The sequence below is a fragment of the Oncorhynchus kisutch genome, linkage group LG13 (assembly GCF_002021735.2).
Source record: "Oncorhynchus kisutch isolate 150728-3 linkage group LG13, Okis_V2, whole genome shotgun sequence".
In the NCBI taxonomy this organism is placed as follows: Eukaryota; Metazoa; Chordata; class Actinopteri; order Salmoniformes; family Salmonidae; genus Oncorhynchus; species Oncorhynchus kisutch.
Genome location: NC_034186.2, coordinates 14,654,044 through 14,680,169, shown reverse-complemented (window position 1 = coordinate 14,680,169; position 26,126 = coordinate 14,654,044). Strand labels below are relative to the sequence as shown.

General features: G+C 43.0%; 1 protein-coding gene across 1 annotated transcript in view; it reads right to left on the bottom strand.

Moving 5' to 3' along the window:
* The window catches only part of LOC109902840 (cAMP-specific 3',5'-cyclic phosphodiesterase 4B), a 288,067-nt gene extending 266,657 nt beyond the window's left edge, over positions 1–21,410 (bottom strand). The window contains exons 1-2 of the mRNA XM_031785647.1: positions 21,302–21,410; positions 12,979–13,074 (exon numbers count right to left, since the gene is read on the bottom strand). Coding sequence (XP_031641507.1) covers positions 12,979–13,020 — 42 coding nt within the window. The 5' untranslated portion in view covers positions 13,021–13,074; positions 21,302–21,410. The remainder of the gene's footprint in view (positions 1–12,978; positions 13,075–21,301) is intronic.
* Positions 21,411–26,126: the final 4,716 nt, after the last annotated feature.

Genomic DNA, 26,126 nt, shown 5'->3' with positions numbered 1-26,126 from the left:
CCACCCAACTACCTCATCCCCATATTGTTATTATTTTTCTTTCTCCTTTGCACCCCAGTTTCTCTACTTGCACATTCATCTTCTGCACATCTATCACTTCAGTGTTCAATTGCTACTTTTGTAATTATTTCGTCACTATGGCCTATTTATTGCCTTACCTCCCTAATCTTACTTCAAATAATCTGAGCCCTAGGACAATGCCTCAGGACTACCTGGCCTGATGACTGCTGGCTCTCCCCGTCCCTAGTCCACCTGGTCGTGCTGCTGATCCAGTTTCTGCTGTTTTGCCTGTGGCAATGGAACCCTGACCTGCATTGCTTGCTGTTTGGGGTTTTAGGCTTGGTTTCTGTGTAAGCACTTTGGAACATCTCCTGATGTAAAAAGGGCTTTATAAATAAATTGTATATTGACTTCATTTGCACACACTGTATATAGACTTTCTATTGTATTATTGACTGTACGTTTGCTTATTCCATGTGTAACTCTGTGTTGTTGTTTGTGTCACTTTGCTTTATCTTGGCCAGGTTGCAGTTGTAAATTAGATCTTGTTCTCAACTGGCCTACCTGATTAAATAAAGGTGAAATTAAAAAATACAAATATAAATCAGATGTCGGGTACTATATTTATTGAATATTATATGAATCCTATCAATTGAAATGGGCAATTTGGTTGCAATCAATAAACGTATTTCTCAGAGTTCAAATAATCTTTCTACCAAATTGTGTTTCAGGAACGCTAATCTTATCTGTTTCTAATTACAGAAAAGATTTCAGAACAATCTGAGATGATGGGTGTCAAACCTCCATTTTGAGGTGGAACAACTCATTAGTCACACCCACCTGCCAGGGTAATTAACACACACACTGCTCTGCTCACACTCACCTGCCAGGGTATTTAACAAACACACACACACTGCTCTGCTCACACTCACCTGTCCGGGCAATTGACACACACACTGCTCTGCTCACACTCACCTGCCAGGGTAATTGACACACACGCTGCTCTGCTCACACTCACCTGTCAGGGTAATTAACACACACACTGCTCTGCTCATACTAGTTCTGCTGACTAGAACTGATGAGGACACTGAGAGACAGGGTGATGTGGCTCCCGAGTGGCGCAGCGGTCTAAGACACTACATCTCAGGGCAAGAGGCATCACTACAGTCAGTCCCTAGTTCGATCCCAGGCTGTATCACAACTGGCCGTGATTGGGCGTCCCATAGGGCGGCGCAAAATTGGCCCAGCATCGTCTGGGTTTGGTCGGGGTAGGCCGTCATTGTAAATAATAATTTATTTTTAACTGACTTTCCTAGTTAAATAAAGGTAAATAAAGGTTACATTTAAAAAAAATGAGGAATGGAAAGAATAGAGAAGAAAGAGAGCGGCAGGAGCAAGAAAAGGAGAGCTAGTAGGAAACAGCAATGAGAGGGAAATAAGGTAAGAGAGATAGTAGGAAAACAGCAATGAGAGGGAAATAAGGTAAGAGAGAGATAGCAGGAAAACAGCAATGAGAGGGAAATAAGGTAAGAGAGATAGTAGGAAAACAGCAATGAGAGGGAAATAAGGTAAGAGAGATAGTAGTAAACAGCAATGAAAGGGAAATAAGGTAAGAGAGAGATAGCAGGAAAACAGCAATGAGAGGGAAATAAGGTAAGAGAGATAGTAGGAAAACAGCAATGAGATGGAAATAAGGTAAGAGAGATAGTAGGAAAACAGCAATGAGAGGGAAATAAGGTAAGAGAGATAGTAGGAAAACAGCAATGAGAGGGAAATAAGGTAAGAGAGATAGTAGGAAACAGCAATGAAAGGGAAATAAGGTAAGAGAGATAGTAGGAAAACAGCAATGACAGGGAAATAAGGTAAGAGAGATAGTAGGAAAACAGCAATGAGAGGGAAATAAGGTAAGAGAGATAGTAGGAAACAGCAATGAAAGGGAAATAAGGTAAGAGAGATAGTAGGAAAACAGCAATGAGAGGGAAATAAGGTAAGAGAGAGATAGTAGGAAACAGCAATGAGAGGAAAATACGGTAAGAGAGATAGTAGGAAAACAGCAATGAGAGGGAAATAAGGTAAGAGAGAGATAGCAGGAAAACAGCAATGAGAGGGAAATAAGGTAAGAGAGAGATAGTAGGAAAACAGCAATGAGAGGGAAATAAGGTAAGAGAGAGATAGCAGGAAAACAGCAATGAGAGGGAAATAAGGTAAGAGAGAGATAGTAGGAAAACAGCAATGAGAGGGAAATAAGGTAAGAGAGAGATAGGCAGCAAGAGAGATGGTGAGTGTGAAATAAAACACCACAAATGAGAGTATAAAATCACAAGGTCTGCCAACTTATGCAGAGTACAGAGAATTCTCAAACTGAATCCCCCCCGCCTCAGACACCGAGCTGCAGGGTCATTACCCAACATATCTGCACATACACACACAACAAGCCCTAAGGTCATTACCCAACCCCACAGACTGCAGCACATTAGAGGGCATTGTCCTCAGCTGGCGTGCTGCCCAGCCTGTCCACATTGTCATCGTCATCCCTGTCCCTATTCCCCAAGAAATTAGGACCTTATCTCTCCTCAGGAGAGATTTAAAAAAATACTCATTAAGGCCTTTTGAATTGGGAGGTCTATACTTTATTTCAAAATGAACAATGGTGACAGCTCAGAGACATAAATGAGGCAAACACACTACTGTGCCTATGCACACACATTTAATTCATATTGAAATCAGAGGCTTGTTGTTTCAGAGGCTTGTTGTGCTGGGTGACTAAGATGAACACTGCTGGAGAGGAGACAGGAGAACCAGATGTGCCTCTCCCATTAACCATGACAGTGTTTGGGGGTGAGGGAGTGAGGGAAGCAGTGTGTTTGTGAATAGAGATAAAATACCATACCAACGCCCTGTGTTTTTACCCCATTATGTGTAGAAAATCCCAGGTGTGTTTAGGTATAGTTGTGCACTGCGTGACGGTAGGCTTATAACTAGTGTATATCACTTGTCTTTACATGGCCATTCCAAGACTGTGCCCCACTTAAATGGGCTCCCGAGTGGCACAGCGGTCTAAGGCACTGCATCTCAGTGCTAGAGGCGTCCTGGTTCGATTCCAGGATGTATCACAACCGGCCGTGATTGGGAGTCCCATAGGGCAGTGCACAATTGGCCCAGCGTCATCTGGGTTAGGGTTTGGCCAGTGTAGGCCATCATTGTAAATAACAATTTGTTCTTAACTGACTTGCCTAGTTAAATAAAGGTTCAATAAAACATTTAAACGGCACTGGGTAGCGAGAACGTTCAACTGCCATTTAAAACAACAACAACAAAATATTCACAGAAGTTGACAGCAAACTGTTTTTTTTTCTTCATAAACATACACTACCGTTCAAACGTTTGTGGTCACTTAGAAATGTATTTGTTTGTAAAGAAAAGCACATTTTGTTGTCTAATATAATAACATCAAATTGATCAAACACAGTGTAGACATTGTTAATGTTGTAAATGACTATTGTAGCTGGAAACAGCTCATTTTTAATGGAATATTTAGATAGGCCCATTATCAGCAACCATCACTCCTGTGTTCCAATGGCATGTTGTGTTATCTAATCCAAGTTTATCATTTTAAAAGGCTAATTGATCATTAGAAAACTATTTTGCAATTATGTTAGCACAGCTGAAAACTGTTGTGCTTATTAATGAAGCAATAAAACTGGCCTTTAGACTAGTTGAGTATCTGGAGCATCAGCATTTGTGGGAATCGATTACAGGCTCAAAATGGACAGAAACAAATAACTTTCTTCTGAAACTAGTCAGTTTTTTCTTGTTCGGAGAAATGAAGGATATTCCATGCGAGAAATTGCCAAGAAACTGAAGATCTCGTACAACGCTGTGTACTACTCCCTTCACAGAACAGTGCAAAAGGGCTCTAACCAGAACGGCAAACAGACGCCTCACAAGTCCTCAACTGACAGCTTCATTAAATAGGACCCGCAAAACACCAGTCTCAACATCAACAGTGAAGAGGCGACTCCAGGATGCTCTTAACTGTTGAAACACTCTGTGTGACCCTGATTTAGACCACTGCAGTAAAGACACAATTAACCAATTGTCCAAGATTAATAAATCATACGTTTGGTCTGGGGGGGGGGGGGGGTTCCTATGATTTATATGTACCCCTCAGAGCAGATTGATGGATGCCTCCCTCAGTCAGTCCTAATGCTCTCTCTCTCTCTCTCTCTCTCTCTCTCTCTCTCTCTCTCTCTCTCTCTCTCTCTCTCGCGCTCATTTAAATTGCTTTATTGGCATGACAAACGTTTATCAAATATTGCCACCACCATTTAAAGCAGTCCAGGGGGGAGGGACTATATAAGTAAATATAGTGAAATAGAAATAGTTTACACCTAAACTGGCTGGTTTAGGTGTAAAGTGTAGAGTAGATATTCTGACATGGATAGCATAATTCCATTACCTTCAGGCTTAGATTCCTTCAATTATGTTTCACAGTTGTGATTAAATTCCATGAATGTCCTTTTCCCCCCTAAACGGGAAGTGGAGGTTAGCACTGTGATAGAAGCCATGAGGTGTGAGACCTAGGTGTCTGTCTGTCTGTCTGTCTGTCTGTCTGTCTGTCTGTCTGTCTGTCTGTCTGTCTGTCTGTCTGTCTGTCTGTCTGTCTGTCTGTCTGTCTGTCTGTCTGTCTGTCTGTCTGTCTGTCTGTCTGTCTGTCTGTCTGTCTGTCTGTCTGTCTGTCTGTCTGTCTGTCTGTCTGTCTGTCTGTCTGCTAGCAGAACAAACACCACGTGTTTGACTGTCTCACTGTTAGCCCAGACAAAATTAATTATAGTGTCTTTAATTAAATTTTTCACCATGCATGAATGTACTCAGAAGGTGAGAGCCAAATGGAGGAAACTGGCCGTCAGAGAGACTATGAGGCCACACTGGAGAGACTGTGATATGATACAGTCATATTAAAACACAGTTTAATACGCCATGTACAGTCAGTAAGCACACAAACAAGATCTGAAATGACTAGTTTCTTCTTCTCTTTGGCAAGACTAGAAATAACAGACTGAATAATTCCTCTGAAAAAAACATTACTTCTGGACTCACTCATATGTGAGTTGAAGGTAGTCAGGAGGGAATTCAGGCTTCTCCCCGAATCTATAAGAAAATCACTTGATAGAGTAGGCTGATCAAAGCCTGATCAAAAGAGATGCTACTCATGTTGCATCTCCTTTTAAATATGCAGTACTACAGCCTCCTGTGATCCTATACACCTCTGATGAATGCTAAGGATGAGAGAAGTTAGTACTTAATGCTACACTGGGTCTGAAGAACCGGTCCGTGATCCTACAGCAGAGCCTGACATGAGGAGAAGTGAGTTGTTTTCAGAGATCAGTCATATTCCCCCTGTAATGGAACCCCGTCATGGAGCTATTGGAGTTGATGCCAGGTCAAGTGTATAGCAACAGAGCTGTAACAGGGAAGGCACTATGATCATAATGTCAAATGGCAGTCCCAAAATGTCTTTTTTTCCACATTTATTTTGACAGGGAATCATGCCAATAGTGTGCAAAGCTGTCATCAAGGCAAAGGGTGGCTACTTTGAAGAATCTCAAATATAAAATATATTTTGATTTCTTTAACACTTTTTTGCTTACTACATGATTCCATATGAGTTATTTCATAGTTTTGATGTCTTCACTATTATTCTACAATGTAGAAAATAGTAGAAATAATGAGAATGAGTAGGTGTGTTCAAACCTTTGACTGGTACTGTAGACAATACCGTCATAGTCTATAACAGGTGTGAATGTGGACTGAATTATTTGTTTTCAGTTATTTCATGAAAGGCATGAACTATTCTTATAAAATAATTCCTAATTTCTTATATAACTCATCAACATGCTTTTTGAAAGATAGCTAAAAAGGGCACAGTACATATGGAGGATCTTCATTTGATCACCCTGTTGCAGGACATTTTAAAACCTTTAGTATATTTAAGGTTTAAAAATACTTCTGAAGTTTGTAATTTCCACTTTGGACTTTCCGACTTGATTTTCCCATTACGAAAAATGTATTAATCCCTACAAATATTTTTACATTTCCTTTTGCTGAAGCATCTTTTTTTTTGCTGTAGCAAGTTGGCTCAATTTCGATCCTACACCTGTATGTGTTTTTTGTCTATCATACCTCCAAACAAGACCAGAAATCAGGTGAGCTCAAGTCAAGCACTGCTTATCCCTTGAGCTGAGGACCCACAATATCTTGAACAATGTTGCAAGTTCACATGTGCAAGCTTCAGCTGACCCAAGTTAATAGTTGATACAATGTTTCAAGTTCATTGCAGACAGGCCACGCAGGCTGTAGTTTTTATTTGTTGGCTTTATGTAGGATATTTTTGGAGTCTTAACCTTGTGGCACATTCTATGTATCTGTTGTTCGTCATGTATGTTGAAAGGGGTGTATCTTGGCTATAAAAGACCTTTGTACTTTTGTCTTGCCATCATTAGAAATGGTGAATCGTTGACAAGTCATTGCTATTGCAAAGCTCTTATTATTAAAGATTTTGTTTAATTATAACTGTGATAGTAAAGAAATAAACCACCACACCACATCACAATGATTGTGAAATATGAAGATGTTATTACAAATTAATTTAAACTGTTCCACACAAATGCATATGAAAAACATAACTGGCACGCAGAGCGGTACAGCGAGTGGCAGACTTTATGAGCTGCTACACATCGAGTGGCAGACTGTATGAGTTGTTACACAGCGAGTGGCAGACTGTATGAGTTGTTACACATTGAGTGGCAGACTGTATGATCTGCTACACAGCGAGTGGCAGACTGTATGAGTTGTTACACATTGAGTGGCAGACTGTATGATCTGCTACACAGCGAGTGGCAGACTGTATGAGTTGTTACACAGCGAGTGGCAGACTGTATGAGTTGTTACACATTGAGTGGCAGACTGTATGATCTGCTACACAGCGAGTGGCAGACTGTATGAGTTGTTACACAGCGAGTGGCAGACTGTATGAGCTGCTACACATTGAGTGGCAAACTGTATGAGTTGTTACACAGCGAGTGACAGACTGTATGAGTTGTTACACATCGAGTGGCAGACTGTATGAGTTGTTACACAGCGAGTGACAGACTGTATGAGTTGCTACACATCGAGTGGCAGACTGTATGAGTTGTTACACATTGAGTAGCAGACTGTATGAGTTGCTACACATTGAGTGGCAAACTGTATGAGTTGCTACACATCGAGTGGCAGACTGTATGAGTTGCTACACATCGAGTGGCAGACTGTATGAGTTGTTACACATTGAGTGGCAGACTGTATGAGTTGTTACACATCGAGTGGCAAACTGTATGAGTTGCTACACATTGAGTGGCAAACTGTATGAGTTGCTACACATCGAGTGGCAGACTGTATGAGTTGTTACACATTGAGTGGCAGACTGTATGAGTTGTTACACATCGAGTGGCAGACTGTATGAGTTGTTACACATCGAGTGGCAGACTGTATGAGTTGTTACACATCGAGTGGCAGACTGTATGAGTTGTTACACATTGAGTGGCAAACTGTATGAGTTGTTACACATCGAGTGGCAGACTGTATGAGTTGTTACACATTGAGTGGCAGACTGTATGAGTTGTTACACATCGAGTGGCAGACTGTATGAGTTGTTACACATCGAGTGGCAGACTGTATGAGTTGTTACACATCGAGTGGCAGACTGTATGAGTTGTTACACATTGAGTGGCAGACTGTATGAGTTGTTACACATTGAGTGGCAAACTGTATGAGTTGTTACACATCGAGTGGCAGACTGTATGAGTTGTTACACATTGAGTGGCAGACTGTATGAGTTGTTACACAGCGAGTGGCAGACTGTATGAGTTGTTACACATTGAGTGGCAGACTGTATGAGTTGTTACACATTGAGTGGCAGACTGTATGAGTTGTTACACAGTGAGTGGCAGACTGTATGAGTTGTTACACAGCGAGTGGCAGACTGTATGAGTTGTTACACATTGAGTGGCAGACTGTATGAGTTGTTACACATTGAGTAGCAGACTGTATGAGTTGTTACACATTGAGTTGCAGACTGTATGAGTTGTTACACATCGAGTGGCAGACTGTATGAGTTGTTACACATTGAGTGGCAGACTGTATGAGTTGTTACACATCGAGTGGCAGACTGTATGAGTTGTTACACATCGAGTGGCAGACTGTATGAGTTGTTACACATTGAGTGGCAGACTGTATGAGTTGTTACACATTGAGTGGCAGACTGTATGAGTTGTTACACATTGAAAGGCAGACTGTATGAGTTGTTACACATTGAGTGGCAGACTGTATGAGTTGTTACACATTGAGTGGCAGACTGTATGAGTTGTTACACATTGAAAGGCAGACTGTATGAGTTGTTACACATTGAGTGGCAGACTGTATGAGTTGTTACACATTGAGTGGCAGACTGTATGAGTTGTTACACATTGAGTGGCAGACTGTATGAGTTGTTACACATTGAGTGGCAGACTGTATGAGTTGTTACACATTGAAAGGCAGACTGTATGAGTTGTTACACATTGAGTGGCAGACTGTATGAGTTGTTACACATTGAGTGGCAAACTGTATGAGTTGTTACACATTGAGTGGCAAACTGTATGAGTTGTTACACATTGAGTGGCAAACTGTATGAGTTGTTACACATTGAAAGGCAGACTGTATGAGTTGTTACACATTGAAAGGCAGACTGTATGAGTTGTTACACATTGAGTGGCAAACTGTATGAGTTGTTACACATTGAAAGGCAGACTGTATGAGTTGTTACACATTGAGTGGCAGACTGTATGAGTTGTTACACATTGAGTGGCAGACTGTATGCGTTGTTACACATTGAAAGGCAGACTGTATGAGTTGTTACACATTGAGTGGCAAACTGTATGAGTTGTTACACATTGAGTGGCAGACTGTATGAGTTGTTACACATTGAGTGGCAGACTGTATGAGTTGTTACACATTGAGTGGCAGACTGTATGAGTTGTTACACATTGAGTGGCAGACTGTATGAGTTGTTACACATTGAGTGGCAGACTGTATGAGTTGTTACACATTGAAAGGCAGACTGTATGAGTTGTTACACATTGAGTGGCAGACTGTATGAGTTGTTACACATTGAGTGGCAAACTGTATGAGTTGTTACACATTGAGTGGCAAACTGTATGAGTTGTTACACAGCGAGAGACAGACTGTATGAGTTGCTACACAGCAAGAGACAGACTGTATGAGTTGCTACACAGCGAGTGACAGACTGTATGAGTTGCTACACAGCGAGTGACAGACTGTATGAGTTGCTACACAACGAATGACAGACTGTATGAGTTGCTACACAGCGAGTGACAGACTGTATGAGATGTTACACAGCGAGTGACAGATTGTATGAGTTGCTACACAGCGAGTGACAGACTGTATGAGTTGCTACACAGCGAGTGACAGACTGTATGAGTTGCTACACAGCGAGTGACAGACTGTATGAGTTGCTACACAGCGAGTGACAGACTGTATGAGTTGCTACACAGCGAATGACAGACTGTATGAGTTGCTACACAGCGAGAGACAGACTGTATGAGATGTTACACAGCGAGTGACAGATTGTATGAGTTGCTACACAGCGAGTGACAGACTGTATGAGTTGCTACACAGCGAGTGACAGACTGTATGAGTTGCTACACAGCGAGTGACAGACTGTATGAGTTGCTACACAGCGAGTGACAGACTGTATGAGTTGCTGCACAGCGAGTGACAGACTGTATGAGTTGTTACACAGCGAGTGACAGACTGTTGCTACACCTTTATTTCACCTTTATTTAACCAGGTAGACTAGTTGAGAACAAGTTCTGATTTACAACTGCGACCTGGCCAAGATAAAGCAAAGCAGTGTGACACAGACAACAACACAGAGTTACACATGGAGTCAACAATAAACAAGCCAATAACACAATAAACAAGTCAATGACACAGCGAGTGACAGACTGTATGAGTTGTTACACAGCAAGTGACAGACTGTATGAGCTGCTACACAGGAAGAGGCAGACTGTACCTGGCCACAGAGTGAGAGTGAGATACTGCAACAATTATGTGTACCTGGTAGGAATAGATTCAGGTGGTTAGCGACTTGATGAAGGCTGTGTGTGCAGGCACAACTCGCTGTGTTTTTCATCCTGACTATTCGATTTAAATGGAGTGTTCCATCCCAGTGATGCCTCTGACACACGTAAAGCTATCTATGCGCCCTCCTACAAACACCACAGACACATGCACGGAGACACACACACACAACAACTTAGGCTGAGCTGACTGGGTGATGAGTAATCAGTGGGCCTGGCTGTAAGAGTGTCTTAGATGTTATTTAATCAGGCCGTTTTGTCTGTTGCCTACAGCTGTGCTTCTGCACCTCCACTCAACACACACTGGAATCCAATAACAACCCCCTAGCTAAAGGTAGAGCCCCCCCCCCCCCCCCCCCCACACACACACACACACTTAAACTCAAGTCTAACACACGCAAACACAGAAACACACACCATCTCACCCAATCTCACCCCTTATGAGGTCATACATCACACTATGCCAAGCCCATACCACACTATAGTCTATTTATGCCCAAAGCCAATAACAATGACTCATCAAACCTCCGCGACCTCTGACCCCTTCACTGGTGCTCTTACCCTCCTGCCTTACTCTGTCTATGGTCATCTTAAAACCCCTTCCAAACAGACTAACCTTGTGTCTTATCCTTAAAATCTGAATCCTGCACTTCTTATACACATAAATACATGCACACCTCAGACACACAACACAGTCCATGTACAAGTTCCTACAGTGGCTCCATTCAACGTCAGCATCTCCCGAGCCCCTGCTGTGATCCTCCAGACAAACCTATTGTTCTCCCTTACCCCCCTGTGTGTTTGTGTTATCTTTAGTAATCTGACAGAGAGGAGAGGGCCTATCCCTGTCAGCCAGCCTGAAGGGCCTACTACACAGTACTGCTAACCCACAGGAAGCACCCAGGCTAGAGCAGGACCAGGGAGGCTGGAGAGAGGAGAGAGGGAGGAGAGGAAACGAGGATACTCTACAGAGAGAGAGCGAGAGAGAGAAAGAGAGAGGGGGAGAATACTCTACAGAGGGAGGAGAGAGAGACAGGGAGAGAGTGACAGAGAGGGGGGAGGAGAGAGGATACTCTACAGAGAGAGAGCGAGAGAGAGAAAGAGAGAGAGAGGGGGGGGAGAATACTCTACAGAGGGAGGAGAGAGAGACAGGGAGAGAGTGACAGAGAGGGGGGAGGAGAGAGGATACTCTACAGAGAGAGAGCGAGAGAGTGACAGAGAGGGGGGAGGAGAGAGGATACTCTACAGAGAGAGAGAATGAGGAGAGAGAGAGAGGGGAAAGAGCGAGGAAGAGAGAGAAAGAGAGAGAGTGACAGAGAGGGGGGAGGAGAGAGGATACTCTACAGAGGGAGGAGAGAGAGACAGAGAGAGAGTGACAGAGAGGGGGGAGGAGAGAGGATACTCTACAGAGAGAGAGAATGAGGAGAGAGAGAGAGGGGGGAAAGAGCGAGGAAGAGAGAGAAAGAGAGAGAGAAATAGAGAGGAGAGAGAAAGAGAGAAAGAGAGGGATAAGAGAGCAATCATAGGGAGAGCAAGAAGGAAGGGAACAATACGTTTAGTGAGGAAAGGGAAGAGAAAGGGAGAGCAATGATTAGTGGCAGGGTGCAAGGACAATGTGACAGCGACACGAAGGAGACATTGAATAGAATGGTAGAGCATGAGATGCTGAAAAATGCAATAAGGGGAGAGAAAAGGAGAGGTACGGAGATGGAGGATAAGAGCTCATCTGGCTGACTAATGCCAAAGCTGTCTACAGCAACGTAACACTACACCCACACCTTTATCTACTGTCCATCTAGTAGGAGAAGTAAGAGGGAGGCACAGGAGTAGAGAGAACAGAGAGTAGGATAAGGCTGAGAGATGAGCCAACATGAGGCTGTCTGTTTTTTTCCAGTCTACCCTGTCACTGAGCTGTTTGCAGGTTAGATCAGAAGAAGTGTGCCTTCTACTGCTATCACTAGGGACAACTGGAGTGGAAGCCTTTTTTCTATTTTCCTTCTCTCTCTCCTTCCTCTCTCCCTCCTTACCCTTTCTCCCCCACCCTCTCTCTCTCTCTCCTTCCTATCTCCCTACTTACCCTTTCTCCCGCACCCTCTCCCTCTCTCTCCTTCCTCTCTCCCTCCTTACCCTTTCTCCCCCACCCTCTCTCTCTCCTTCCTCTCTCCCTCCTTACCCTTTCTCCCCCACCCTCTCCCTCTCTCTCCTTCCTCTCTCCCTCCTTACCCTTTCTCCCCCACCCTCTCCCTCTCTCTCCTTCCTCTCTCCCTCCTTACCCTTTCTCCCCCACCCTCTCTATCTCTCTCCTTCCTCTCTCCCTCCTTACCCTTTCTCCCCCACCCTCTCTCTCTCTCTCCTTCCTCTCTCCCTCCTTACCCTTTCTCCCCCACCCTCTCTCTCTCTCTCCTTCCTCTAGCCCTCTTTACCCTTTCTCCCCCACCCTCTCTCTCTCTCTCCTTCCTCTCTCCCTCCTTACCCTTTCTCCCCCACCCTCTCTCTCTCCTTCCTCTCTCCCTCCTTACCCTTTCTCCCCCACCCTCTCTCTCTCTCTCCTTCCTCTCTCCCTCCTTACCCTTTCTCCCCCACCCTTTCCCTCTCTCTCCTTCCTCTCTCCCTCCTTACCCTTTCTCCCCCACCCTCTCTCTCTCTCTCCCCCCTCTCTTTCTTTCTCTCTCTCTCTCTCTCTCTGAATGTATCCTAAGCCACTCTGGGATGAATTCAAGGGTGGGAATGAGTGTTCTTGGAACCTTGTGGCAATATTGTTGGAACATTGTTAGAATGTTGTAGGAATGTTGTTACTTACATCATTGGGAGACACCGTCAGCACACTCCTGCTCTTCCTCATCTTCCGTGGAGTATTCTTCACTCTGATACACAGCAGCTAGCTTCACATACACACCTGGAACAACACAATACACACACACATACGTGTTACTGTTGTAGAGTCCAAAGAGGACTTAGTTTGTGTAGTTGTTTAGTATTCTATAAAATATACATAGTAAAATAAAAACAAGTTATATACAGTATATATATATATATATATATATATATATATATGTCACACCCTGACCATAGTTTGCTTTGTATGTTTCTATGTTTTGGTTGGTCAGGGTGTGATCTGAGTGGGCATTCTATGTTGGATGTCTTGTTTGTCTATTTCTATGTCTGGCCTGATATGGTTCTCAATCAGAGGCAGGTGTTAGTCATTGTCTCTGATTGGGTTTCACATTGTCTTAGCCTGGGTTTTCACTGTGTGTTGGTGGGTGATTGTTCCTGTCTCTGTGTTTTCCACCAGATAGGGCTGTTTTTGGTTTTCCACGTTTAATGTTTTGTAGTGTTCGTGTTTATCTTTTTTTTATTAAACATGAATCAATATAACCACGCTGCGTTTTGGTCCGCCTCTCCTTCACCACAGGAAAACCCTTACTATATATATATATATATATATATATATATATATATATATATATATATATATATATATATATATATATATATACAGTACCAGTCAAAGTTTGGACACACCTACTCATTCTTTATTTTTTACTATTTTCTATACTGTAGAATAATAGTGAAGACATCAAAACTATGAAATAACACATATGGAATAATGCAGTAAGCAAAAAAGTGTTAAAGAAATCAAAATATATTTTATATTTGAGATTCTTCAAAGTAGCCACCCTTTGCCTTGATGACAGCTTTGCACACTCTTGGCATTCTCTCAACCAGCTTCACCTGGAATGCTGGTCCAACAGTGAGAGGACAGTACGAGGACAGTGTGAGGACAATCCTAGGTCTTCACTCTCCCATCTCAATCAAATCAAATGTTATTTGTCGTGCTTCATAAACAACAGGTATAGACTAACTCTAGCCCTACGCCAGATGATGTGTGTGAGGGAACAGGCTCACGCAAGGTCAGCAAAGCACACCAAAAGTAAGAAACAGAGGAAAAAAGTGGTCAGATGAGGCAGATGCTAAGCTATTGGACTGTTTTGCTAGAACAGACTGGAATATGTTCCGTGATTCTTCCGATGGCATTGAAGAGTACACCACATCAGTCACTGGCTTCATCAATAAGTGCATTGATGACGTCATCCCCACAGTGACCGTGCGTACATACCCCAACGAGAAACCCATGGATTACAGGCAGCATCCGCACTGAGCTAAAGGGTAGAGCTGCCCCTTTCAAAGAGTGGGACTCTAACCCGGAAGATTATAAGAAATCACGCTGTCCCCTCCAACGAACCATCAAACAGGCAAAACGTCAATACCCTATACTAAGATTGAATCGTACTACACCGGCTCTGACGCTCGTCGGATGTGGCAGGGCTTGCTAACTATTACAGACTACAAAGGGAAGCACAGCCACAAGCTGCCCAGTGACATGAGCCTACCAGATGAGCTAAATTACTTCTATGCTCGCTTAGAGCTCGGGGCGGCAGGGTAGCCTAGTGGTTAGAGCGTTGGACTAGTAACCGGGAGGTTGCAAATTCAAACCCCCGAGCTGACAACGTACAAATCTGTCGTTCTGCCCCTGAACAGGCAGTTAACCCACTAGGCCGTCATTGAAAATAAGAATTTGTTCTTAACTGACTTGCCTGGTTAAATAAAGGTAAAATAAAAAGAGGCAAGTATAACACTGAAACATGCATGAGACCATCAGCTGTTCCGGACGACTGTGTGATCACGCACTTCGCAGCCGATGTCAGTAAGACCTTTAAACAGGTCAACATTCACAAGGTCGCAGGGCCAGATGGATTACCAGAACATGCACTCTGACCAACTGACAAGTGTCTTCACTGACATTTTCAATCTCTCCCATGTTTTAAGCAGACCACCATAGTCCCTGTGCCCAAGAATACTAATAATAATGTAACCTGCCTAAATGACTACCGACCCGTAGCACACACGTCTGTATGAAGTGCTTCGAAAGGCTGGTCATGGCTCACATCAACACCATTATCCCAATTTGCATACCACCCCAACAGATACACAGATGATGTAATCTATATTGCACTCCACACTGCCCTTTCCCACCTGGACAAAAGGAACACCTATGTGAGAATGCTATTCATTGACCACAGCTCAGCGTTCAACACCATAGTGCCCTTAAAGCTCATCATTAAGCTAAGGACCCTGGGAATAAACACCTCCATCTGCAACTGGATCCTGGACTTCCTGACGGGTCGCCCTCAGGTGTTTAGGGTAGGTAACAACACATCCGCCACGCTGATCCTCAACACAGGGGCCCCTCAGGGGTCCGTGATCAGTCCCCTCCTGTACTCCATGTTCACTCATGACTGCATGGCCAGGCACGACTCCAACACCATCATTAAGTTTACTGATGACACAACAGTGGTAGGCCTGATCACCGACAATGATGAGACTGCCTATAGGGAGGTCAGAGACCTGGCCGTGTGGTGCCAGGACAACAACCTCTCCCTCAATGTGATCAAGACAAAGGAGATGGTTGTGGACTACAGGAAAAGGAGGACCGAGAATGCCCCCATTCTCATCGACAGGGCTGTAGTGGAGCAGGTTGAGAGCTTCAAGTTCCTTGGTGTCTTCATCACCAACAAACTAACATAGTCCAAGCACACCAAGGCAGTCGTGAAGAGGGCACGACAAAACCTATTCCCCCCCAGGAGACTGAAAAGACTTGGCATGGGTCCTCAGATCCTCAAAGAGTTCTACAGCTGCACCACTGGTTGCATCACTGCCTGGTATGGCAACTGTTCGGTCTTCGACTACAAGTCACTACAGGAGGTAGTGCGTACGGCCCAGTACATCACTGGGGCCAAGCTTCCTGCCATCCAGGACCTCTATACCAGGCCGGTGTCAGAGGAAGGCCCTAAAAATTGTCAAAGACACCAGCCACCCTAGTCGTAGACTGTTCTCTCTGCTACTGCACGGCAAGCAGTACCGGAGTCTAGGTCTAAAAGGCTTCTCAACAGCTTCTACCCCCAAGCCATAAGACTCCTGAACAGCTAATCAAATGGCTATCCAGACTACTGGTACCCCCTGCATATAGCCTTGCTATTGTTATTTTACTGCTGCTCTAAAATTATCTATTTCACACTTAACACATATGTTTCTTAAACTGCATTGTTGGTTAAGGGCTTGTAGTAAGAATTTCACTGTAAGGTCTGTATTTTAAATGGACTGATTTCCTTATATGAATTATAACTCACTAAAATATTTGAATTTGTTGCATGTTGCATTTATATTTTTGTTAAGCTTATTGTATTCGGTGCATGTGACAAATACAATTGGATTAGATTTGAAGTGACAGTTATGCTAATGATGGAAAAACCTGGGCAGTTTCAGTCAGGATCACAGTGCTGCGTGTGGTGTGGTGTGGAGAAGCTCTGCTCTGTTCTCCTAAATGGCTCTGTGTTAGCTCTCATTTCTTCAGATCCTTTGTTTATACACTATCTTGTTCTGACTCCTGACTCAATGATCATCATCCGGTCTGTCTGTGTACTGTATCACACACAACCAGTGTGTTTCAGAGAAGAGCTGTTCAGGTTCTCCATGTAGTTTAAGATGGATGTGTGTTTATGCATGTGTGTTGTGTGTGTGTTTGTCTTTATGCGTGTGTGTGTGTGTGTGTTTATGTGTGCGTGTGTGTTTATGTGAGTGTGTGTGCGTGTTTATGTGTGTTTGTGTGTGTGTGTGCATGTGTTTAAGTTTGTGTTTATGTGTGCGTGTGGGTTTATGTGTGTGTTTATGTGTGCGTGTGGGTTTATGTGTGTGTTTATGTGTGCGTGTGGGTTTATGTGTGTGTTTATGTGTGCGTGTGGGTTTATGTGTGGGTTTATGTGTGTGTTTATGTGTGCGTGTGGGGTTTATGTGTGGGTTTATGTGTGCGTGTGGGTTTATGTGTGGGTTTATGTGTGGGTTTATGTGTGGGTTTATGTGTGGGTTTATGTGTGCGTTTATGTGTGGGTTTATGTGTGGGTTTATGTGTGGGTTTATGTGTGGGTTTATGTGTGGGTTTATGTGTGCGTGTGGGTTTATGTGTGGGTTTATGTGTGGGTTTATGTGTGCGTGTGGGTTTATGTGTGCGTGTGGGTTTATGTGTGGGTTTATGTGTGGGTTTATGTGTGCGTGTGGGTTTATGTGTGGGTTTATGTGTGTGTTTATGTGTGCGTGTGGGTTTATGTGTGGGTTTATGTGTGCGTGTGGGTTTATGTGTGGGTTTATGTGTGGGTTTATGTGTGGGTTTATGTGTGGGTTTATGTGTGCGTGTGGGTTTATGTGTGGGTTTATGTGTGGGTTTATGTGTGTGTTTATGTGTGCGTGTGGGTTTATGTGTGGGTTTATGTGTGGGTTTATGTGTGGGTTTATGTGTGCGTGTAAACGTATCATTTAAAAACACATATGTTTTATTTAACCTTTATTTAACTAGTAGGCAAGTCATTTAAGAACAAATTCTTATTTACAATGACGGCCTACACTGGGCAAACCCGGAAGACGCTGTGCCAATTGTGCGCCTCCCTATGGGACTCCCAATCACGGCCTCTAGCACTGAGATGCAGTGCCTTAGACTGCTGCGCAACTCGGGAGCCCATCATAACCCAGACACCACTGTTGCATGATCCTTGGTTCAAATCATAATAATAATGGGTGGTGGCCACGCCAGGCTGCAGTGGGAGTGGAGGAGGGACCCCTCCTGTCTCAGCCTCCAGTATTTATGCTGCAGTAGTTTATGTGTCGGGGGGCTCGGGTCAGTTTGTTATATCTGGAGTACTTCTCCTGTCCTATTCGGTGTCCTGTGTGAATCTAAGTGTGCATTCTCTAATTCTCTCCTTCTCTCTTTCTTTCTCTCTCTCGGAGGACCTGAGCCCTAGGACCATGCCCCAGGATTACCTGACATGATGACTCCTTGCTGTCCCCAGTCCACCTGGCCGTGCTGCTGCTCCAGTTTCAACTGTTCTGCCTTCTTATTATTCGAACATGCTGATCATTTATGAACATTTGAACATCTTGGCCATGTTCTGTTATAATCTCCACCCGGCACAGCCAGAAGAGGACTGGCCACCCCACATAGCCTGGTTCCTCTCTAGGTTTCTTCCTAGGTTTTGGCCTTTCTAGGGAGTTTTTCCTAGCCACCGTGCTTCTACACCTGCATTGCTTGCTGTTTGGGGTTTTAGGCTGGGTTTCTGTACAGCACTTTGAGATATCAGCTGATGTACGAAGGGCTATATAAATACATTTGATTTGATTTGATTTTGATTTGAGTGGTAACCCGAGGTCAGAGCTTCATTAAATCATAGGGTGGGTAGAGGGATGGACGCTCTCTGGTATGGGACATTGGGGTTAGCTAAATCACCGGTGATGATGGAGACATCGAGGAGGCATTGGAAAACAGATGACAACATTTTGAATCAGCAATCTTTCGGTTACTGGACCAAACTTTTAACTGGGTGGGTACATTGTTTCAGCATCATTCTCATGCCTTCTCTTATGAAGCTGAAATATAGAGCTTTCATCGTGTAAATAACATTTCAAGTCATCCTCCCTCAACCAAGGGGGAAATATATTTTCCACCTCCCAAATTTCTAACACCAATATGCATGTTGCTTCTGGTTACCTCATGTACAGGTGTGTATAGTGTTTCTCTCCAATCATCCTGCCTCCTGAGTGGCGCAGCGGTCTAAGGCACTGCATCGCGGCTGTATAACAACCGGCCTTGATCGCGAGAGCCCATAGAGAAAGCTTTCTTCGTTAAGGTAACGAGGCCTAGAACATTCCAATCCACAAATACCGAACATCCCCATCAGTCAGTAAAAGCCTATGGGTGCTAATGGAGCCCAAGGATGTACAATGAATACATATGGACAAAATGCTATCAGAAGTTTGCCCAAGAGCCAATCATTGATCAAGAGCACTGGAGGGGAGTTGTTTGATTGGATGAATATGACTGTGGGCGAGGCACAGCAGCCAACCTCTCACATACTTAATGTCATGATTGGGTATGTGACATTATTTCCAGTCCAATATTGCTATTATAAAAATCATAGCAGTACAGCATTAGCCTGCCTTGTACCGTACATTAAGAGGGCCTGTGTGCTAGTATCCTGTCTAGTGATAACATAACCTCCTATCCCATACCTTACAGTATGTATCAACCCATTTAGCATAGCTGGCTAATGAAAGCAGCAGTAATGGCCTTGCACAGTTTAATTTCTCCCATGCTAATGATGCTAATGATTCAAAGTTATAGAGGGACAGCTCCCATGGTTGTGTGTGTGTGTGTGTGTGTGTGTGTGTGTGTGTGTGTGTGTGTGTGTGTGTGTGTGTGTGTGTGTGTGTGTGTGTGTGTGTGTGTGTGTGTGTGTGTGTGTGTGTGTATGTGTTCGTGTGAGTGAATGGCTCAACGGCAATCAAGCGCCTCCCTGGTGAGCCAATTTAGCTTTCTTTTATAACTTATACCTCTCTGCTAGGCTATGTGCCCATAAGACTGTAACAGAGTGGGTCCTGGGTATCTGGTTCTGCTGGCTGTGATTCGCTAGGTGCTAACCACCCACTAATTATCAAAATCCAGAAAAGAGCCATTCAATTCTACAACCACCTAAAAGGAAGTGATTCCCAAACCTTCCATAACAAAGCCATCACCTACAGAGAGATGAACTTGGAGAAGAGTCCCCTAAGCAAGCTGGTCCTGGGGTTCTGTTCACAAACACAAACACACCCCACAGAGCCCCAGGACAGCAGCACAATTAGACCCAATCAAATCATGAGAAAACAAAAAGATAATTACTTGACACATTGGAAAGAATTAACAAAAAAACAGAGCAAACTAGAATGCTATTTGGCCCTAAACAGAGAGTACACAGTGGCAGAATACCTGACCACTGTGACTGACCCAAACTTAAGGAAAGCTTTGACTATGTACAGACTCAGTGAGCATAGCCTTGCTATTGAGAAAGGCCGCCGTAGGCAGACATGCCTCTCAAGAGAAGACAGACTATGCGCACACACAAAATGAGATGGAAACTGAGCTGCACTTCCTAACCTCCTGTCCAATGTATGACCATATTAGAGACACATATTTCCTCAGATTACACAGATCCACAAAGAATTTGAAAACAAACCCAATTTTGATCAACTCCATATCTACTGGGTGAAATTCCACAGTGTGCCATCACAGCAGCAAGATTTGTGACCTGTTGCCACAAGAAAAGGGCAACCAGTGAAGAACAAACACCATTGTAAATAGAACCCATATGTATGCTAATTTATTTTCCCTTGTGTTCTTTAACCATTTGTACATTCTTACAACACTGTATATATATATATATGTAATATGACATTTGTAATGTCTTTATTGTTTTGAAACTTCTGTATGTGTAATGTTTACTGTTAATTTTGATTGTTTATTTCACTTTTGTATATCTACCTCACTTGCTTTGGCAATGTTAACACATGTTTCCCATGCCAATAAAGCCCCTTGAATTGAATTGAATTGTCGGGGAGAAAGAGGATATAGTAAGTAAGGAGAAAGAGACTATTAGAAGAGGGAAGAGAGAGGGGGAAGACAGAAAGTCAGTAATGGAGAGATAGAGCAAGACAGAGTGGATAGATAGAAAATGTGAAAGAATAAAGAGTTGAGAGAGAGAAAGAGTGGGTCAGTAATGGAGAGAGAGCGGGAGTGAGAGAGAGAGAGAGGAGAGAGAGAGAGAGAGAGAGAGAGAGAGATTGGGAGATGTGGTCAGTTAAAAGGTTAGATAAAGGACAGCCCATGTCCCTAAAACAGATGGCTACAGTCTGTTAAAAACATTCATCAGGCTTGTGTTAAAACCACAGGGCATATACTGAAAATATAGACTCCATTTACAAACAAGGAATTAGCATACGTTCTACAGAACACTGTCTCCCCAAGCACACTACAGCATGTGGGCAAAGTCAAACAGATTTGGAGAAGCACTTATGAAAATATTAATTTGCCGGTTTTAAAAGCGTTAGAGCTATTTCACTCACCCTCTTGACACTGATAGCTATGGTAGTGATGCTTTACAGTCTGAAATACACTCCTGACTAGAACTAGACACCGGTTGTTATAGACTGCTAGAGGAAGCAGCCAGACAGACAGTTGTGAGCAGGAACAGGTTATCACTCACCTGTTTGGCACTGATAGCTATGGTTAGTGGTCGACTAAAACGTTCCTGACTAAATCCAGATACCAGTTGCATTGAGGAAGCTGACAGACAGTTGTGATCAGGAACAGGTCATGGGATGTTTTGATTGGATGAAGGACCTGTTTCCTCTTTACTGTCTGTTAGAGATCAGAGCTCAACCACTTCCTCTTGGTCCTCAGCTTACAGATATAGGCTCTCAATTTGACCTATATTGTCACAGCAAAAGAATCCTGCAGGAAGATGATTTTAACGTTTAGTCCATAATGTTGCTTGATCGGTGGTTAGGCTAGTAACTGGACTGAAGTAGGAGACATGAAAATTGCTATACTGTTAATATAACTGTGTGTTAGTGTGGGTTTTCAGTGAATTTATGTAAATCAGGAAGCTGAAGTGCAGGAAAATTCTCAGCAACAGAAGAGTGATCAAATTAAGATCCTACATCTGTACACTCTCCTGTTAATTCTGACTGACAGCTGTTACACTTGCTGGACGCCATAGGAGTTTACTGCCATGTATACAGTCTTGTCTCAAGGCAAATGTTTGACATGAGAGCTTTCTGTTTTTATTCAGGACCAGGGTGTTCAGGACTGCCACTGTGCTCTGTCATATGGCCTGTCGTTTACTGAATACTTCACTATTACATGTTTTACTAAATAAGTTTACTAAATAATGTGCAAAAAGTAATGCGCCTTCATTAAACTCTTCAATCCATATGGCTTTCATGTTTTCTACGAACAGGAAAACCCATATCTAGGTCTTTAGCTACACATTAAGAGGATCATTTTCAGTGACAAGCACACAATCATTATCGGATTACGATTGGCTGCATGGGAATTATGTGTTTCATAAATGTAGATTAGTGAATTAAACGGGGCTGTCCTGGCTCTTGTACGCCGTAAGCTGTGGTGTTCAAACAACTGGCTCTTCAGGGAACAGGAACAACAACACAATGATGGTGTATGAGTTTTGGTACCAGGCTGTGTGTGTGTGTGTGTGTTGTGTATGTGTGTGTGTGTGTGTGTGTGTGTGTGTGTGTGTGTGTGTGTGTGTGTGTGTGTGTGTGTGTGTGTGTGTGTGTGTGTGTGTGTGTGTGTGTGTGTGTGTGTGTGTGTGTGTGTGTGTGCCAAACTGGACATCTGAGGAAGGCTAATTGGCATTCATTCTGCTTCGTTACCACCCCATTCAGCCATAAACAGGTGTTTCGACAGCAGGACCACAGGCGTAAATAGGGAAGAGTAGGGTTAGTTAGCTTTTAATTCAGCATCACTCTGTCAAGGGAAATATAGTAACAAAGATATCTACATATATTTCAGGGTGTGTAACATGTGTAACATTACAGTTTGGAAAACATACTATGTCCCAAAAAGTGACCTCTTGGCACAACTTTCTCCGGGTATGGGGTATGGTGAGCCGTGGGACAGGGTGGGTTAAGCCGCCCCCAAAATGTCTGTACTGAATAAAATATTACCAGTACCTTTTTAAAACCATGTCTACATTTTTCCCCAACACAATTCAACACAATCACAATTGCTTGTTTGTCTTTTAATAATTGAAAGCATCTTTTAACACAGGCTTACCACCTAACACACCTAGGTGTACCTTTAATTTACACTTCAAATCAAATCAAATTGTATTTGTCACATACACATGGTTAGCAGATGTTAATGCGAGTGTAGTGAAATGCTTGTGCTTCTAGTTCCGACAATGCAGTAATAACCAACGAGTAATCTAACCTAACAATTCCACAACTACTACCTTATATACCTGTTAGTCCTCATCAACCTGTTAGTCCTCATCAACCTGTTAGTCCTCATCTACCTGTTAGTCCTCATCAACCTGTTAGTCCTCATCGACCTGTTAGTCCTCATCAACCTGTTAGTCCTCATCGACCTGTTAGTCCTCATTGACCTGTTCGTCCTCATCACCCTGTTAGTCCTCATCTACCTGTTATCCTCATCTACCGGTAGTCCTCATCAACCTGGTAGATGAGGACTAACAGGGTGATGAGGACGAACAGGTCAATGAGGACTAACAGGTCGATGAGGACTAACAGGTTGATGAGGACTAACAGGTCGATGAGGACTAACAGGTTGATGAGGACTAACAGGTAGATGAGGACTAACAGGTTGATGAGGACTAACAGGTTGATGAGGACTAACAGGTATATAAGGTAGTAGTTGTGGAATTGTTAGGTTAGATTACTCGTTGGTTATTACTGCATTGTCGGAACTAGAAGCACAAGCATTTCACTACACTCGCATTAACATCTGCTAACCATGTGTATGTGACAATACAATTTGATTTGATTTGAAGTGTAAAATTAAAGGTACACCTAGGTGTGTTAGGTGGTAAGCCTGTGTTAAAAGATGCTTTCAATTATTAAAGACAAACAAGCAATTGTGATTGTGTTGAATTGTGTTTGGGGAAAAATGTAGACATGGTTTTAAAAAGGTACTGGTAATATTTATTCAGTACAGACATTTTGGGGGCGGCTTAACCCACCCTGTCCCACGGCTCACCATACCCATACCGGAGAAAGTTGTGCCAAGAGGTCACTTTTTTGGGACATAGTATGTTTTCCAAACTGTAATGTTACACATGTTACACACCCTGAATATATGTAGATATCTTTGTTACTATATTTCCCTTGACAGAGTGATGCTGAATTAAAAAGCTAAACTAACCCTACTCTTCCCTATTTACGCCTGTGGTCCTGCCTGTCGAAACACCTGTTTATGGCTGAATGGGGTGGTAACGAAGCAGAATGAATGCCAATTAGCCTTCCTCAGATGTCCAGTTTGGCACACACACACACACACACACACACACACACACACACACACACACACACACACACACACACACACACACACACACACACACACACACACACACACACACACACACACACACACACACACATACACAACACACACACACACACACAGCCTGGTACCAAAACTCATACACCATCATTGTGTTGTTGTTCCTGTTCCCTGAAGAGCCAGTTGTTTGAACACCACAGCTTACGGCGTACAAGAGCCAGGACAGCCCCGTTTAATTCACTAATCTACATTTATGAAACACATAATTCCCATGCAGCCAATCGTAATCCGATAATGATTGTGTGCTTGTCACTGAAAATGATCCTCTTAATGTGTAGCTAAAGACCTAGATATGGGTTTTCCTGTTCGTAGAAACATGAAAGCCATATGGATTGAAGAGTTTAATGAAGGCGCATTACTTTTTGCACATTATTTAGTAAAACTTATTTAGTAAAACATGTAATAGTGAAGTATTCAGTAAACGACAGGCCATATGACAGAGCACAGTGGCAGTCCTGAACACCCTGGTCCTGAATAAAAACAGAAAGCTCTCATGTCAAACATTTGCCTTGAGACAAGACTGTATACATGGCAGTAAACTCCTATGGCGTCCAGCAAGTGTAACAGCTGTCAGTCAGAATTAACAGGAGAGTGTACAGATGTAGGATCTTAATTTGATCACTCTTCTGTTGCTGAGAATTTTCCTGCACTTCAGCTTCCTGATTTACATAAATTCACTGAAAACCCACACTAACACACAGTTATATTAACAGTATAGCAATTTTCATGTCTCCTACTTCAGTCCAGTTACTAGCCTAACCACCGATCAAGCAACATTATGGACTAAACGTTAAAATCATCTTCCTGCAGGATTCTTTTGCTGTGACAATATAGGTCAAATTGAGAGCCTATATCTGTAAGCTGAGGACCAAGAGGAAGTGGTTGAGCTCTGATCTCTAACAGACAGTAAAGAGGAAACAGGTCCTTCATCCAATCAAAACATCCCCATGACCTGTTCCTGATCACAACTGTCTGTCAGCTTCCTCAATGCAACTGGTATCTGGATTTAGTCAGGAACGTTTTAGTCGACCACTAACCATAGCTATCAGTGCCAAACAGGTGAGTGATACCTGTTCTGCTCACAACTGTCTGTCTGGCTGCTTCCTCTAGCAGTCTATAACAACCGGTGTCTAGTTCTAGTCAGGAGTGTATTTCAGACTGTAAAGCATCACTACCATAGCTATCAGTGTCAAGAGGTGAGTGAAATAGCTCTAACGCTTTTAAAACCGGCAAATTAATATTTTCATAAGTGCTTCTCCAAATCTGTTTGACTTTGCCCACATGCTGTAGTGTGCTTGGGGAGACAGTGTTCTGTAGAACGTATGCTAATTCCTTGTTTGTAAATGGAGTCTATATTTTCAGTATATGCCCTGTGGTTTTAACACAAGCCTGATGAATGTTTTTAACAGACTGTAGCCATCTGTTTTAGGGACATGGGCTGTCCTTTATCTAACCTTTTAACTGACCACATCTCCCAATCTCTCTCTCTCTCTCTCTCTCTCTCTCCTCTCTCTCTCTCTCACTCCCGCTTCTCTCTCCATTACTGACCCACTCTTTCTCTCTCTCAACTCTTTATTCTTTCACATTTTCTATCTATCCACTCTGTCTTGCTCTATCTCTCCATTACTGACTTTCTGTCTTCCCCCTCTCTCTTCCCTCTTCTAATAGTCTCTTTCTCCTTACTTACTATATCCTCTTTCTCCCCGACAATTCAATTCAATTCAAGGGCTTTATTGGCATGGGAAACATGTGTTAACATTGCCAAAGCAAGTGAGGTAGATATACAAAAGTGAAATAAACAATCAAAATTAACAGTAAACATTACACATACAGAAGTTTCAAACAATAAAGACATTACAAATGTCATATTACATATATATATATACAGTGTTGTAAGAATGTACAAATGGTTAAAGAACACA